At 45.1% G+C, this 15,650-nt stretch overlaps 1 protein-coding gene across 1 annotated transcript in view; it reads left to right on the plus strand.

Annotated features, from left to right (window-relative positions):
- The first annotated feature begins 5,131 nt into the window (after nucleotides 1–5,131).
- Nucleotides 5,132–15,650, plus strand: part of LOC130033062 (translation initiation factor IF-2-like) — a 51,473-nt gene continuing 40,954 nt past the window's right edge. The window contains exons 1-2 of the mRNA XM_056124759.1: nucleotides 5,132–5,164; nucleotides 7,856–8,227. Coding sequence (XP_055980734.1) covers nucleotides 5,132–5,164; nucleotides 7,856–8,227 — 405 coding nt within the window. The remainder of the gene's footprint in view (nucleotides 5,165–7,855; nucleotides 8,228–15,650) is intronic.

The raw sequence follows: 15,650 nt of genomic DNA on the forward strand, positions 1-15,650 counted from the left end.
GAGTACCCCTGAAGCACAGTGTTTTTGTGTGATTAGGCAGATAATTTCATTTAAAAAAAAAAAGAAAAGAAAGAAAAATCCAAGAGAAGCCAAGAGTAAAGGATAGGGAGAGAAAACAGGAAGCCCCCGCCCACCCCAACACAAGGACATGTTACACTGGTCTGGCCACTCCCAACACAAGGTCATGTTACACTGGGCTGTCCAGCACCCAGCCACACTGCTCCATCCAGCCAGAACTTGGGAGGAAACTTATGAAGTGTATCCCCCAAGTAAGCTGCTCCAGAGATTAAAGGAGGGAAACGATATCTACTGTCCATTATACCATTTATCAAAGGCCTTCTTGCTATTGTCAGCTGGGGGCAGGGGGAAGGCAGGAGCGGTGGTTGAGGTGGGCCAGTACAACCCCCAGGCTGCGTGTTAGTGTATCAGATCAAAGCCTGTGAAAACCACCTACCTCAGCAGTGGCTGGAGTAAGTGAAAGGGTTAAAGGAACTAGGAGTTGGGGCACAAGACACAATAGAGGGTGGCAGGGGCGGAGAAATAGGACACTGGGGAGAAAACCTTGCAGAAAGCCAAGCTGGGTTTGATCTCTGCCCACCCACCCCCCAATATGGTCTCCCAAAACCCGCAATGAGGTATCCCTGCATACAGAAACAGGCGTAAGCCCTGAGTACTGTGGGGCCCAACAGAGGGGGCCCAACCCCTCTGACCCAAATAAAGATATAATTTAGATGTGACTCCATATTTCTAAAATGTGGTTTGACCTAAAATATGAGGACAACCTGGGTTAAAAGGTCCAATGTTGGACAGATAATGCAAAACAAGCAAGTAGCAGCAGTATGCCGAGAGAAAAGCACTTTGAGAAACTTTTCTCATTTCTTCCTTATGAAAATCTCGAGACTGTTAGGGAAACACAGAAGGTCAGAATCAGAGATTTCTCAGCTGAAACCAGCTTGGAGTCCTTAGGCAGTTCCACCACAGAGGGTCCCACTTGTGCAGCAGCCTGTCTGCTGGGACTCACGCCACCGGAGATGAAGCCTAGTGTGGGATTTACGGCTTATAGGTGTATATAGGAGAAGTGGGAAGAAAGAAGCTACTGTAATCAGTTGATGGACAAAACGTTTTCAAAAGAGGTACTGATGCCATTCGAGGGGAAGGGGCTGTCTTTTCAACAAGAATATCACTGAGAATGAAGTTTACCTTATACCATATAAAAAAATGATCTATAATGTCTCAAAGACCCAAACAAAAGATTAAAAAAACTCAAGACTTTTTGTTTCGTTGGGATTGCAGGCCTCACCTATAAATGCTCAGGGGTTACTCCTGGTTCTGCACTCATGAGTTATTACTGGAAGTGCTTGGGGGACCAATGGGATGCTGGAAATTGAACCCAGGTCAGCAGTGTGTAAGGCAAGAGCCCCACCCGCTCTACCATCACTCCATCCCCTGCCCAAGATGTTTTAGACAAAAGCACAACACAGGGGAAAGCTTCATGACTTTGGGTTTAGAGAGATTTCTTAAATGTGACACCACAAGCACAGAGGCAGTAAAAGAAGAAACTAGATTGTTATTTTATCAAAATTTAAAACGATTATCTCAGTAAAGCCAAGGGAAAGTTTTTAAACTTGGTACATCAAAGGATATTTCTAGAGAGTGAAATGGCAATCCACTGAATGGGAAAAATATTTGCAAATCATATATCCAATAAGGAGTCACTAATAAAAATATATAAAGGACTCAAAATCAAATAAAAATGAACAACATAACTATACACATTTTCTTCCATAAGAGATACTCAGCTGACCAATAAGATACTTAAGATCAATAATCATTAGGGAAATGCAAATAAAACTGTAATAAGATACTTCACACATACTGGGATGGTTGTTATAAAAAGCAGCCCCGATGGGGAAAAGAGACCATAACAAGTATGGAAAAGATATGGAGAGAGCAGAACATTTATATTGCTTCTGGGAACGTTAATGGCTCAACTGCTATGGAAAACAGAATGGTGGACTCTCAAAAAAAAAAAAGGTAAGGTGGAGTTCATGTCGAACTCAGTCAGCCTAATCAATGGCAGAATAAATAGCAATACTCCTACGTAAAAAAAAAAAATACTTAAGAGCACACAAAGAAAACAATATTTAGCTGTTTTCATCTGAAATGTTTATAGTATTTTAAAATTTAAAACTACTTTAAAAACCTGCTCACTGTAAGTACTACAAACACTACATAAATACAACAATGAATGCTTTTATTTTTATTTTTCTAACATTTTTATTAGTGAAACACCATGAGGTACAGTTGTAGACTTACAACTGTGCTTGGGTTTCAATTATACAGTGATCAAATACCCATCCCTCCACCAGTGCACATTTTCCACCACCATGGGTCCCAGTATCCCTCCCACACTCCATAACCCCCCACCCCTCCATCCCACTCTGCCTCTGTGGCAGGGCTCCTGGGAATATATCCCAAAGAGGCAAAAAAAGTATAGTCGAAGTGAATGCTTTTAAAGTTCCCCAAATCGTACCATCCCAAACTTATTGCTATTTTTAGTTTTGGGGCCAAACTTGGCAATGCTCAGGGTTATTCCTGACTCTGCACTCAGGAATCACTCCTGGTGGTGCTCTGGGGACCATGTGGAATGTTGGAGATCAAACCCAGCTCAGCCGCATGCAAGACAAATGGCTTACTCATTGTACTTTCAGGCTCCAATATTCATTACTACACAAAAATATTGCGAGGTGCATATTTCTTTACATTTACACAGAAGAATAAATCGGTGAAAATTCTATCAGTGATATCTCAAGATAATTTTATTTCCATTTTTCTCATTACCCAGTACTGAATCTCCTCATATATTTAAGCCATCCATACTTCAATTTCTATATATTGCTTCTATCTCTTACCTATTTTTTTTCTTTTTTGAGGGTCACACCGGCAATGCTCAGGGGTTACTCCTGGCTCTGCACTCAGGAATTACTCCTGACAGTGCTCAGGGGACCATATGGAATGCTGGGAATCAGCCGGGTCCACCACGTGCAAGGCAAACACCCTTCCCACTGTGCTATCACTCCAGCCCCCTAATTTTTTATTTATTTTTTGCTTTTTGGATCTTACCAGGAGATGCTCAGGGGCTACTCCTGGCTCTACCCTCAGGAATTACTCCTGGCAGTGCTCAGGTGACCATATGAAATGCTGGGAATTGAACCCGGGTCGGCCGTGTGCAAGGCAAACACCCTACCCACTGTGCTATCGCTCCAGCCCCATTACCTAATTTTCTACTGAAAAACAGCTGTATTATCTTCTTCTGTGTGCTCTTAAGTATTTTTTTTATGTAAGAGTATTGCCGCAGTAGTGGCCGCATGATTTTAGAATTTTGAAATTTTAACAATAAACCTGGAGGGATTTCTGCTAAACCTGCTGGGTTCCGAGATTTGTTCCTGAGTTTCTGGGATCATGGCTGTTAAGCATCTTGATCAGGAGGCAGAGAGGTTGCTCGTGGGCGATGACCCAGGGCCTCAGGGTAGGGAGGAAAGGGCCAGTTCCACTCCCATCCCATGAGGCCCCTCATGTCTCATCACTGCGGGCCAAACCTGAATGTCCAATGGCCTCTGGAGGATGGCATCCACCAAGCCGCCAGGGGAAACAGGCCAAGGCACAAAACCTATTCCCACCTGGGGTGGTCTGGCGCCATTAACCTACTGCGGGACCAGATGCATTTCTGCCAAAAGCCGCTGGTTTCCGAGATTTGTTTCTGAGTCTCTGGGATCATGGCTGTTAAGCAGCTTGATCAGGAGTCAGAGAGGCTGTTCGTGACTGGTGACTCGGGGTCTTCTTGGGGCTGGAAGGAAAGGCTTCACCCCCAGCCCATGAAGCCCTGTGTGTCTCGTCACTGTGGGTCCAAACCTGACTCTCCAATGGCCTCTGGAGGATGGCTGCCACCGAGCTGCCAAGAGGGAGCAGGTAGAGGGACAGCATCCTTCCCCCCTGGGGTGGCCCAGTGCTGGTAACCTACTGTGGGGACCGGAAGCATTTCTGCCAAAAGCCATTGGGTTTCGAGATTTGTTTCTGAGTTTCTGGGATCATGGCCATTAAGCGTTCGATCAGGAACCAGAGAGGCCATGCCTCCAATTCTATAGCTGAACTGGAGGTGGTTTGTGGGTGTGTCTCCCAACATACCTAACTTTTGGCCGTTTACTTTCTTGATAAACTTGCCCCCAAGTTTTTGGGGTTTGGCCAAAGGCATAGCAGCAATTTTTGGGGTATCTGGAAGTCTGAAGGCACCATCAGGCTGCTGATGCACTTGCCTGCTGGCGGCACCATACCCCCGAACTCTTAAGTATTTTTTTAAAAATAACAATAACAGCTATGGACTAGAGAGACGGTGTAGTCAGTAAGGCGCTTGCCTTGCATGTGACTGATCTGCAGTCAATCCCAGCACTACTTCTGGTCCTGAATCCTATCAGGGCTGACCCCAGAGAACAGAGTAAGCCTTGAGTACGGGGGATGTCGTCCAAAACAAAGCAATTAAAGGAAAAGAAACAAAAACAAAATTTTTGAAAAATGCTTCTCCTACCCCTCACAACATTCAATATTTTTTTTATGTATTCAACTTCTGACATAACACACATCTAATTTTTTTTTCTCTTTGACAGCTTTATCTCCAGCTATGCAGTATCCTTCATTTCTGACTTTCCCAGTTCTACCATGGACAGGGTTTACCTTATGCTAATCCTCTTCCTCAGAAGCAGGATAATATATTGCCTAAGGAGATTTGCAAGTGAGCTCCAGGTTTGATCCTGGCACCACATTTTCCACCAAGCACCAAGCACCATGGAAGCAATCCCTAAACATAGCACCCAAGAAAAATATATTAAAAGTAGTATTTTCCACTTACTAGCTCTTAACTCTAGGCCATCTACTTACCTTTCTGAGATTCTGTTCCCTTATCTGTAAGATAAATGACCTATAGCATTGGGTTTCTATAAGGATTAATTAGATGGTGCATATAAAGTGCTCAGTAGAACTAAATTTGTGTTAATAATAATATTGCTCTTCCTCCTGACCTCTCTAATTAAATTATTATCTCTACAAACAATTAGTCATTTCATTTATTGTTGACACCATGAAGGAAACTATAACTACCTTTGGGCTTAAGGTACTCAAACATTACATTCACTTTACATTAAGTAGGTTTTATAAATTAACCAATAATTTTACTGCTTCATCTTTTATTGGAGGGGGTGGGGAGTGGGCTACACCAGGCAGTGTTCAAGGGCTATTCCTGGCTCTCTGCTTAGGAGTAACCCTGGCAATGTTCAAGAGTCTGTATGTGGTACCAGGGATTTCAACCAGGATTGTGGCAGACACCACTGCGTGCAAGACAAGCACCTTACCAAAAGCAAGCACGTTTACCCTCAGGAAAATAAACTTCATGAAGTCCACTCCTATTCTTTTTCTCTTTTAGTCCTAGCAGACTAATAGCATCTAGGCTTTCTTAAAGCTTGGTAACAAGTCTTGCAAACTCACCTACTGTCAGCTTTCACACTTTACCATCAGATGGAGACAGGCTCTCTGGAGTTGGTGATTAGTGAAGGAATGTTGTCTGGCTCCTGAGAGAGCTCAGTGTGCAAACAATCACACAGTCGTTGTCATGATTTCTGTTCAAACCCGCTTCAGTACAATGACCGCATATGAACCTGCACAGCTCTATTCCCAGGTCAAGCAATTCACTCAGGTGATTCACTCAGACAGGCTGTGGGGCCTGCACACTGTCCGAGTCAGGGCCACCCCATGAAGCCAGCTCTCCAAGGGCATCTTTCTCAGATCAAATGTAAATCCATTTCTTCAGGAACATGTATCAAAAACTATTCCTTTTCTCAGAGAAGTGGCTCCACTCACCCACCCCAGGCCCTGCAAAGTAAAATTACTTACCTTTTTTCAAGCCCATCTCTCATTCCGTTTTTTGCTTTATGATTTTTTCTTCCTCTTCAAGGAGGTTAATGGATATTTTTTGCTATTTTGTTCAAGAGGTGACTAATTTTAGAATTAAATTTGGAGATTATCCATGGAACCAGTATATTACAAAGAAGACCAGATACTAGCTCTCAGTAGAGATGCAAAAAAATATCTTCCTGGGCCAGGACAATAGCACAGCAGGTCGGGTGTTTTCCTTGCACACAGCTGACCCAGGTTCGATCCCTGTCATCCCATATGGTCCCCCAAGTACCGCCAGGAATAATTCCTGAGTATGCAGGAGTAACCCATGACATCGCTGGTGTGGCCAAAAACAAAAAACAAAACAAAAAATATCCATCCCCATTGGGGCGGGGGGGGGGGGGGGGGGGGGTTGGTAAAGAGAGTACAGCTGGGATTAAGCAGTGCCAGGAATGAACCCAGGTCTCACACCCTAATCTCTGGCTCCCACAATGTAGACATTTTTGTCTGCTTGTTTGAGTCATACCCAGAAGTGCTCAGAGCTCAGTCCTAGAAGGGCTCAAAGGACCATATCTGGACTGGGATCAAACCCAGGTTGACTGCATGCAAGGTCTTCTACCTACACGCTGTACTATCAGACCCACGGTGTAGATGTTTAATCAGCGCTAGAACACTGACACAAATAAAATTTTGACCACACAAGGTGAAGGACTAAATCTAAACTTTTGGAAATAACCTGAGATGAGAAATATCAGACAAGTCTTTGCCTCCAGGCACTTCTCTGCTCACACATTAAGAGTAAAAGTAAAGAGTGTTATCCGGCTTTGTCCTCCTGTATGTATTCCTTTCTCTCCTGACAAAGTAAATGCACCTTAGTTTCAGTCAGAGGCAAGAATTACTTCCTCTAAGAGAGCGGTTCCACTGCCCGCCTTGACTCCTCCCCCACCCCCATTTCCTTTAAACTACGCACCAAAACCATCAACTTCTGGAGGGGGAAATAAAGGCATTCCCCCTGCCTCCCCTCCCCCAAGCCCCTTAACTGTCATTTGGCCTGTCCCACTCCACCTGCTTTCAATGGTTTTTCTGTTTTTGTGTTTTCTTTTTTGGCTTTTGGGCCACGCCCCGCGGTGCTCAGGCCTTACTCCTGGCAGGACTGCGGGGCGGGGGGGGGGGGGGGGGGGGGGTGCGGGGGACACACAATATTAGGTGCTGGGGACCAAACCCTTGTCAGCGCAAGTGCCTTACCCACTCAGTACAGTTCTGGCCCCTTCTCCTCCACCTACTTTTGTCTCTCTCTCTCTCTTTTTTTTTTCAGAGCTCCAAATCTTTGTATGGCAGCATAATTTTCCATGCTAGAGTTGTGTGTGTGTGTGTGTGTGTGTGTGTGTGTGTGTGTGTGTGTGACTGTAACACTGTCCTCCCGTTGTTCATGGATTTACTCAAGCGGGCACCAGTAACGTCTCCATTGTGAGACTTGTTACTGTTTTTGGCATATCGAATACGCCAGGCTCTGCCCTGCAGGCAGGATACTCTCCATAGCTTGCTGGGCTCTCCAAGAGGGACAGAGGAATTGAACCCCGGTTGGCAGCGTGCAAGGCAAACGCCCTACCCCCTGTGCTATCCCTCCAACCCCCCCACATATATAAGTGTATATGTATATATTTTTTCTTTTTTCATTTTTTGAGGCAGCACTGGTCTAAAACCCCACGTGCTGCAACGGGAAGGACTCAGAGGAACCATGACATTGGTCCCAGCGCCTTCCATCATGTGGGCACCCACATGACAAATCCGCAGACCCCCACCGACTCTGGCAGGGATTAAGCGGTTTACTGTGCTCTCTGTTCCAGTAACCAAGCTTTCCCTCACAAAAGCAAAATCCCGCGGACATCACCCTTGATTTCTGGCGGCCCAGGATGCGGGAGTGCGGCGCGGGGTGCGGCGCACGCGGGTGGCTGGACGGCGCTGGGCGGGAGAGCCGGCCAGTGCGCGTGCCCGGCCGGGGTCTGCGCGCGAGCCGGGGGAGGGCAGGGGAGGGGGGCTCCTGCCCGCCGGGCTGGGGCGCATCCCGGCCTTGGGCCCCCACCTCTGGCCGCCGGCCCGCTCGCTCCCCGCGGGCTCGGGCCCGCCTCTGAGCGGTTTTCGCTTTCACTTTCCTGCCGCTGTTGTTGAGGAAAATGAAAGCGCCGGAGAGCAGGGCCCGTGCGGCCGCGGCGCGGGGCGAGGGGCGCAGCGGGCGGCCAGCGGCGGCGGGGACCGGGCGCCGGAGCCGGGGCCGCAGCCCGAGGTAAGCGCAGCCCCTTGGCGGCCGCTCGCGGGCTCCTCCCTGCGGGCGGGCGGGGCTCCCCGCGGCCGGTCGGCTCGGGCTCGAGACGCTGCACCCCCTGCCCGGGCTTTCGCAGCCTGGAGCGGCTGGGCATCGCGGGGAGACCCGGAGAGCGCCCTACGGTGCCAAGGGTCTGTCCGCTGGCGGGGGGAGGGGGTGTTCCGCGGGGATGGACGAGGGCGCCCTGGCAGGGGTAAAGCCAGGACGCCGCTCCCCGCAGAAGTTTCCTTTGTGTAGGGAATCAGCCCACCCCACCCCTCCCCACCCCGCAGCCAGCTTTGGAACGTTTTCACATTGGGGCGTCCTCTGAGCCCCGTGAGTTGGCGGACTGGCAGCCCTGGGCGCGCTTGGTGAGGGCCCAGGGCCGCGCCGGCGGGGTGCACAGTTCGGGAGGGCCTGTGGCTGTGCGAGGCAGCGGGGTCAAAGTGAGCGCCTTTTGGCCGTCTTCCGTGGTGGAGGATGTGCTGCTCATTTGTGATCTGGGGGGTGGGGTGGTGAGGGGCCCTCCCCCCGCATGCCAGGCAAAGCATGCATCCAGCTCTGTGAGTCCCCCAACCCGCACCCCCTCTCCCGTGCCGGTGGCACTGGAGAAGTGGTTTCACTTCAGAGCTGAAGACACCCTTAGTGCTTTGCCCATCCTGGGTCAGAGAAAAATGTTTACTCCAGGGGCCCAGACTGCTGGGCGTGGGGACACGCAGCCGTGGCAGAGACGCTAAGCGCTGAAAATGAATTGACTGAATTTGTTGCCCCTTGACTTACTTACATCACTTAAGTGATGACAGGTTTGGTTTGGTTTTGTGTTTTTGGGCCACATTCTGCGGTATTCGGGTGCTCTTGGCTCTGTGCCCAGGGATTACGGACCAGGGATCACTCCTGGCGGGATCAGGACCCTATGGGGTGTGGGTGGTCGAACCTGAGTCGGTCTCCTGCAAGGCAAGCACCCTACCAGCTATGCTGTCTCTCCACCCCATCAAGTGAAGACAGATTTTGTAGTCAATCCCATGAACCTTCTTTAACTTCAGTTTTTTAAAATAAAACTCAGTTGTTTTTTTTTTTAAAAAAAAAGCAAAACAAAAAAACAACCTCAGCCTAATCCCATGGGCATGATGATTAAGCCGAAGCATAAATAAAATGAAGTTCTTTACTGCTGGCTCTGTACTCAGGGATCACTCCTGGCAGTGCTGAGAGAACACATGGCGTGCTGGAGATCACACCCAGGTTGTGTGCAAGGCCGAGAATAAGGCAAGCACCTTAGTGCTGTGCAATTTGGCCCCAAACTTGAAATTTCTTAACTCTGAAAATAGCCATCTGAATTTGACAGAAGATAGCTCAAGGTCTTCATTTTTTTAAACATGAAATTGAGTGTCCCTGGCTTTTAGAGAACGCCTTTTATCATGACCCAGGAAATCAGATTTTGTGACTTACCCTCAATGGACTATTTCTCTTCCTTTCTTTTGAATTCCCTGAGATTCTTCTGGTCTCTGTCCCTCCTATTACTAAATTTAAACCGTGATATATGGCTCTCTTCCGTTCTCTTCTGGCTGAGAGCGGGCGGATGAGGTGGGTGTGGGTGGCTCATGGACACCACTCGTCAGGTTTCCACCCCTCCAAGTTCTTGATTCCATTTTCTTGAAAGCCCCAAAGACTCAGCTGAGACCAAGCAAGACCCTATCTTCCCACCACCACCTTTTCTCTGTGGCTTTTTTATTCATTGGCTTAGTCACCAGCATATGGTGTTCCTTATTATTATATTTGTTTCATAAGAAAGTTATTCATGCTTTTTTTTTTGCCTTAGAATCTGAGGCTTACAGAATGGAATCACTCACACTTTTCTCAAATTATTGTGCCCTGTTAATCTTAATTTATTTAGGGCTATTCTTTCATTATTTAAAATTTTGCTCTATTCTTCCCACCCCCTTTATCCTCCAGTTTTCTCTCCTCCTCAGGCACACACATATTTATTTGTTCTTAAAAACTACCTTAATCTGCTTAGATTAGATGCTTAGAAATAGAGTATCATTGAAAGAGATTGTTAGGTATTAGCTCCTGAAGCATCGAAATAGATAATAAATACCACTGTGCTATAATGCCCATGTTTCTGTCCCCCCGTTGCTCCCCCACCCCACCCCAGCTTTGTATCTTTGAGTCCATCTATATTGCCTTGCACAAATCTAGTTAGTCCCTTATGGCTGCTGCCTTTAGTAGTGTCCACTGAAAGTGTACTTCACGGCACTCAACCCATCTCCTGGAAATAGAAATTGGGCAGCCTCTCCAACTCATGGCGTCTACAAACGATGCTGCACAGACATCCTTTGGGGTATCTCCCTGTGGTCTTGTGCAAGAATTTCTCTGAGCTAGATAGGCATCATAATATTGCTGGTTTGAGGATACTTACATGCCAACTTTGAGTAAAGTTTGCTGCGTAGAGCTGCAAAACGGCTTCATCAGTTTTCTTCCCACGAGTAATGCATGAAGGGCCCCTTTCTCAGCATTTGCTGGTCAGTCTGTTTAAAGGAATCTAGTTCCCTTTAAACCCAGCATGTCATCTGTTTGGCCATTTGTGATATGCATCTTATTTGCCATTACTTATTTTTTTAAATAAATAAAAAAAAGGTAAAGGTAAAGGCCCTCCCGTTGATCGTCGATTTGCTCAAGTGGGCCCAGTAACGTCTCCATTGGAGACTTTGTTGTTACTGTGTTTGGCATATCGAATACTCTCGGTAGCTTGCCGGGCTCTCCGAGAGGGGTGGAGGAATCGAACTCAGGTCGGCCATGTTGGCCTCTTGTAAGGCGAACGCCCTACCCGCTGTGCTATCGCTCATTATTAATATTATTATTAAAAATAATAAATAAATTATAAATAAATAAATTATAAATAAATAATTATAAATAAATAATCTAACAATGTTAAACTATTGTCTCTTATGCCCTTCTTTCCTATTATTATTTCTTCTAAGAAATGCTATCCCCTTCCCTTCGCTGTTGTGATGACTGGGTGCCCCCCTCCCCCACCCTTGGCTGTGGTGCTCACAGACTGTCACATGTACTTGTGCTGGAGCTGGGAAGGTGACTTGCTGTTGTGTTCTTGAACATTCCGATTGTAGTTCTCACCGTGGGTCACAGTGATGGCCCACACATGCTCTCTAGGGCAGTTGAGGTGCTCGCATACAGCTCATGCTGGTGGGCAGAGGTGGCATACTTTGTTGTGGTGCGGGAGGGTCCAGAAGGCAGTGTTCCGCACATGTGGGTGGCCACAGAGATCAATTTTAGAGCCTCAGACTTGCCACTGAGCCATTCCCCAACCTCATTTATAAAAATTATATCTATCTATCTATCCGTCACTGTCACTGTCACTGTCCTCCCGTTGTTCATCAATATGCTCGAGCGGGCCCAGTCACGTCTCCATTGTGAGACTTTGTTGTTACTGTGTTTGGCATATCGAATACGTCACGGGGAGCTTGCCAGGCTTGGCCGTGCTGGCGAGATACTCTCGGTAGCTTGCCGAGCTTTCCGAGAAGGGCTGAGGAATTGAACTTGGGTTGACCTTGTTGGCTGCGTGCAAGGCAAACGCCCTACCCGCTGTGCTATCGCTCCAGCCCCTATCTATCTATACCTGCTATTTTTCTATCTGCACTCAGTGCATTTTGTTCTTTGTATATTGATATCCTTATATATTAAAATGCATTACCAGAGAGATGGTACATCAGGAAGAACCAAAAACAAAATATATATAAATATATATGTATGTATATTAAATGTAAATATTTTAATTCTTTGCCTAATTTTCTCACATCTGTTAATCTCATTTATGGCCTTCCCCTTAAAAATTAACAGCCTTATTTAGACATAATTTACATATCATAAAGTTGACCTGTTTTTGTTTGTTTTTGTTTGGGGGCCTCACCCAGCTGTGCTCAGACTTACTGCTGGCTCTGTATTCATGCATCACTCCTGGTGGGGCTCCGGGGGCCATATGGTGTACCAGGGATCGAACCCAGCTTTGCGGTGTGTAAAGCAAGCACCCTACCCGCTGTACTATCTCTTTAGTCCCTAAAGTGCACCTGTTTAAAGTATACAACTAAATGTCTTGGAGTATATTTACAGAAGGTGTAACTATCGCTATAATTTTAGAATATTTTATTAAAGGTAAAGGTAAAGGCCCTCCCGTTGATCATCGATTTGCTCGAGCGGGCCCAGTAACGTCTCCATTGGAGACTTTGTTGTTACTGTGTCTGGCATATCGAATACATCACGGGAACTTACTAAAAAAAAAAAACAACAAAAAACCCTGTTACTCCTTCTCCCATATTCTTCTATATCCCTTCCCCAACCCTAGACAATTACCAGTCTACTTTCTGTCTCTGTGTTTGCCTGTTTCTGGACATTGTACATAAATAGGATTGTACAAAGGCCAGAGAGATAATACAGCAGGTAGAGCACTTGTCTTTGCTTACCCAGCTTCACTTATGGTCCCCTAGTCCCCACCAGGAGTGATCCCTGAGAATAGCCGACTATGGACCAAAACCAAAAACAAAACAAAAAATAGTCATTTGAATGTACATGCATGGTTTGTTGTGATTGTCTTTTTTAAACCTTAGAATATTTTCGAGGTTGCCCGCATTAGCTCTGCACTGTAGCACTGTCCTACCCTTGTTCATCAATTTGCTTGAGCAGGCACAAGTAACGTCTCCGTTGTGAGACTTGTTACTGTTTTTGGCATATCAAACACGCCACGGGGGGCTTGCCAGGCTCTGTCATGCGGGTGGGAAGCTCTCTGCTCCGAGATGGACAAAAAAATCGAACCCAGGTCAGCCACGTGCAAGGCAAACGCCCTACCCATTTCTCATGTGTAATATAATTCCAGCATATAATGACAGCCCACGTTATATGTTGGAATTATATTACACATGAGAAATGTTTGTATGCATTTTAGCACATATCAGTAATTTGTTCTTTTAATTTCCCATGCTGTTCCTCCATATTGATATACTGTGTTTTGTTTATTTATTCATTAATTGGTGGGTATTTAGCTTTGGGACCATGACGCATAATGCTTTTGTGAACATTAACATATAATTATTTGTGAACATGTGTTTCTCCTTTTCTTGGGTCTGTACATGGCAGCGGAATTGATAGCTCAAATGTTACCTCTCACTTAAACTTGTAAGGAACTCCCAGACTGTTTTCTAAACAAGCCGCACATTTTACAATCCTACTAGCAGTGAGTAAGGGTTCCATTTTCTCTTCAACTCTTGTCTGACCTTTTGATCAAAGCCATCCTAGCCAACGTGAAATGGAAGCTTATTGGAATTTTGTTTATTGAGGTTTTTTGCTTATTTTTGTTTTGGGGCCATCCCTGGCGATGATGAGGGATTACTGCTGGCTTTGCACTCAGGAATTACTCCCCGAAGTGCTCAGGAGACCAGATGGGATGCCAGGTATGAAACCTGGGTCTCTCTTGTGCAAGGCAAATGCCCTCCCTACTGTACTATCACTCTGGCTCTGAAAATTTAATTTGTATTTCCCTAATAGCTAATGATGTTGAACTTTCTTAATTTTCTTATTTTCAAGTCTTCTTTGGAGAAATGTTTATTCATATTTATGTTTATGAATATAAATATTTATTCATACTACATTTATGTTAAGTTGGACCATTTGTTTCTTATTATTGAGTTGTCAGAATTCTTTCTATATTACTGATACACATACTTACGCAGATATTGGTGTCACAAGTAGTTTCTCCCATGCTTTGGTTGCCTTTTCACTTTACTGATGGTGTTCTTTGAAGCCTTACATATTGTAAGTGGTATTGTGTTTTGTTTTGTAGGGACCTGTTGCATAATGGGATTTTAGTTGGTTTTTCTCTCTCATCCCTGTCCTGGTTTCTCCCTTTGAACTTCTATTCATTCTGATAATTTTTCTGTGGATTCTTTTGAGAATTCTATGTTAAGAACATTTCCAGTTACAAACAGTAACAACTTTTGTCTTCTTCATTTTATATCCTTTGTTTCATTGATTTGTCTCATAATTGTTATTTCACATTTTTTCTTATTTTTCTTATTTCAACCTATTTATTTAGATAATCCAGGCATTCATGAAGTAAGAATGGAAGGTCTACTATCTTTTGTAATCTCAATCCTTATAGGCAACAACAGTTAACTAACTTGATATTTTTCTAGGTTTTTGCTTAAACAAGTATTTTCATCACAACCTTAACTATGTAAATCACAGAACTCTTTAATGAATACATATATACATCCATTTAAATGAAATTATAATGTATTATGACTTAGATAATTTATTTTATAATTTAATAAAATAATAATTTATCTGGGCTGGAGCGATAGCACAGCGGTAGGGGTTTGCCTTGCATGCAGCCAACATGGCCGACCCGAGTTCGATTCCTCCGCCCCTCTCAGAGAGCCCGGCAAGCTACCGAGAGTATCTCGCCCGCATGGCAGAGCCTGGCAAGCTACCAGGCTCTGCCATGCGGGCGAGATTCGATATGCCAAACATAGTAACAACAAAGTCTCCAATGGAGACGCTACTGGGCCCGCTCGAGCAAATCGATGAACAGGAGGACAGTGACCAAATAATTTATCTATTTTCCATTAATGACTGGGTTGAAAATCTTATTTTTTTAGCAGGGGATTTTAATTCATATGTATTTGCTCAGTGACCACTTGACCTCCTGTCTATCATCTTGTTTCACTATATATTTTTTCATGAATTCTGTCCTTTTTATTTTAAATAAAAGACTTTCTGGACTCATCAAGTATGATCTCTGTCTTTGGCCTCCCTTCCTTCATTTTATTTAGTAACTTGGAATTAAGAATCTTTTTTTAGGATTCCTCATTAATTCTTATGCTAGGATAAACATGTTTTCCTAGAAAATGCCCACATTAATGAGATCTCTAACTTTCCAGACATAAAAAAGTTTTGTTTGCTTTGTTTTTGGGAAACTCGGGCAGTACTCAGGGGTTACTCCGGGCTCTGCACTCACGGATTACTCCTGGTGGTATTCAGGGGACCATATGGGATGCCAGGGATTGAACCCAGGTTTGCCAAGTGCAAGGCAAGCACCCTACATTCTATATTTTGCTCTGGCCTTAAGTCATAAAACTCCTTAAGTATGCTTTCCTTCTCCCTTTCCCTTTGCTGGCGTCTTTGTGGCAGTTACTGAGAATTCGTGCTTGACCCTGGTGCTTCATATATTCTTGTTGTAGTGCTTGGGGATGGGGCTCGTGTGCTCAGACATTTCTTTTTTTTTTTTTTTTTTTTGGTGAGACAGGGTTTAATTTTACTGTGAGTATAGAACAGCAGTATGTAGGCACGCAGATATACTTCCTTGTGCAGTGGGAAAGACGACACAAGGTACTTTCTT

The sequence above is a fragment of the Sorex fumeus genome, unplaced genomic scaffold (genome assembly GCF_029834395.1).
Source record: "Sorex fumeus unplaced genomic scaffold, SorFum_2.1 ptg000051l, whole genome shotgun sequence".
Taxonomy (NCBI): Eukaryota; Metazoa; Chordata; class Mammalia; order Eulipotyphla; family Soricidae; genus Sorex; species Sorex fumeus.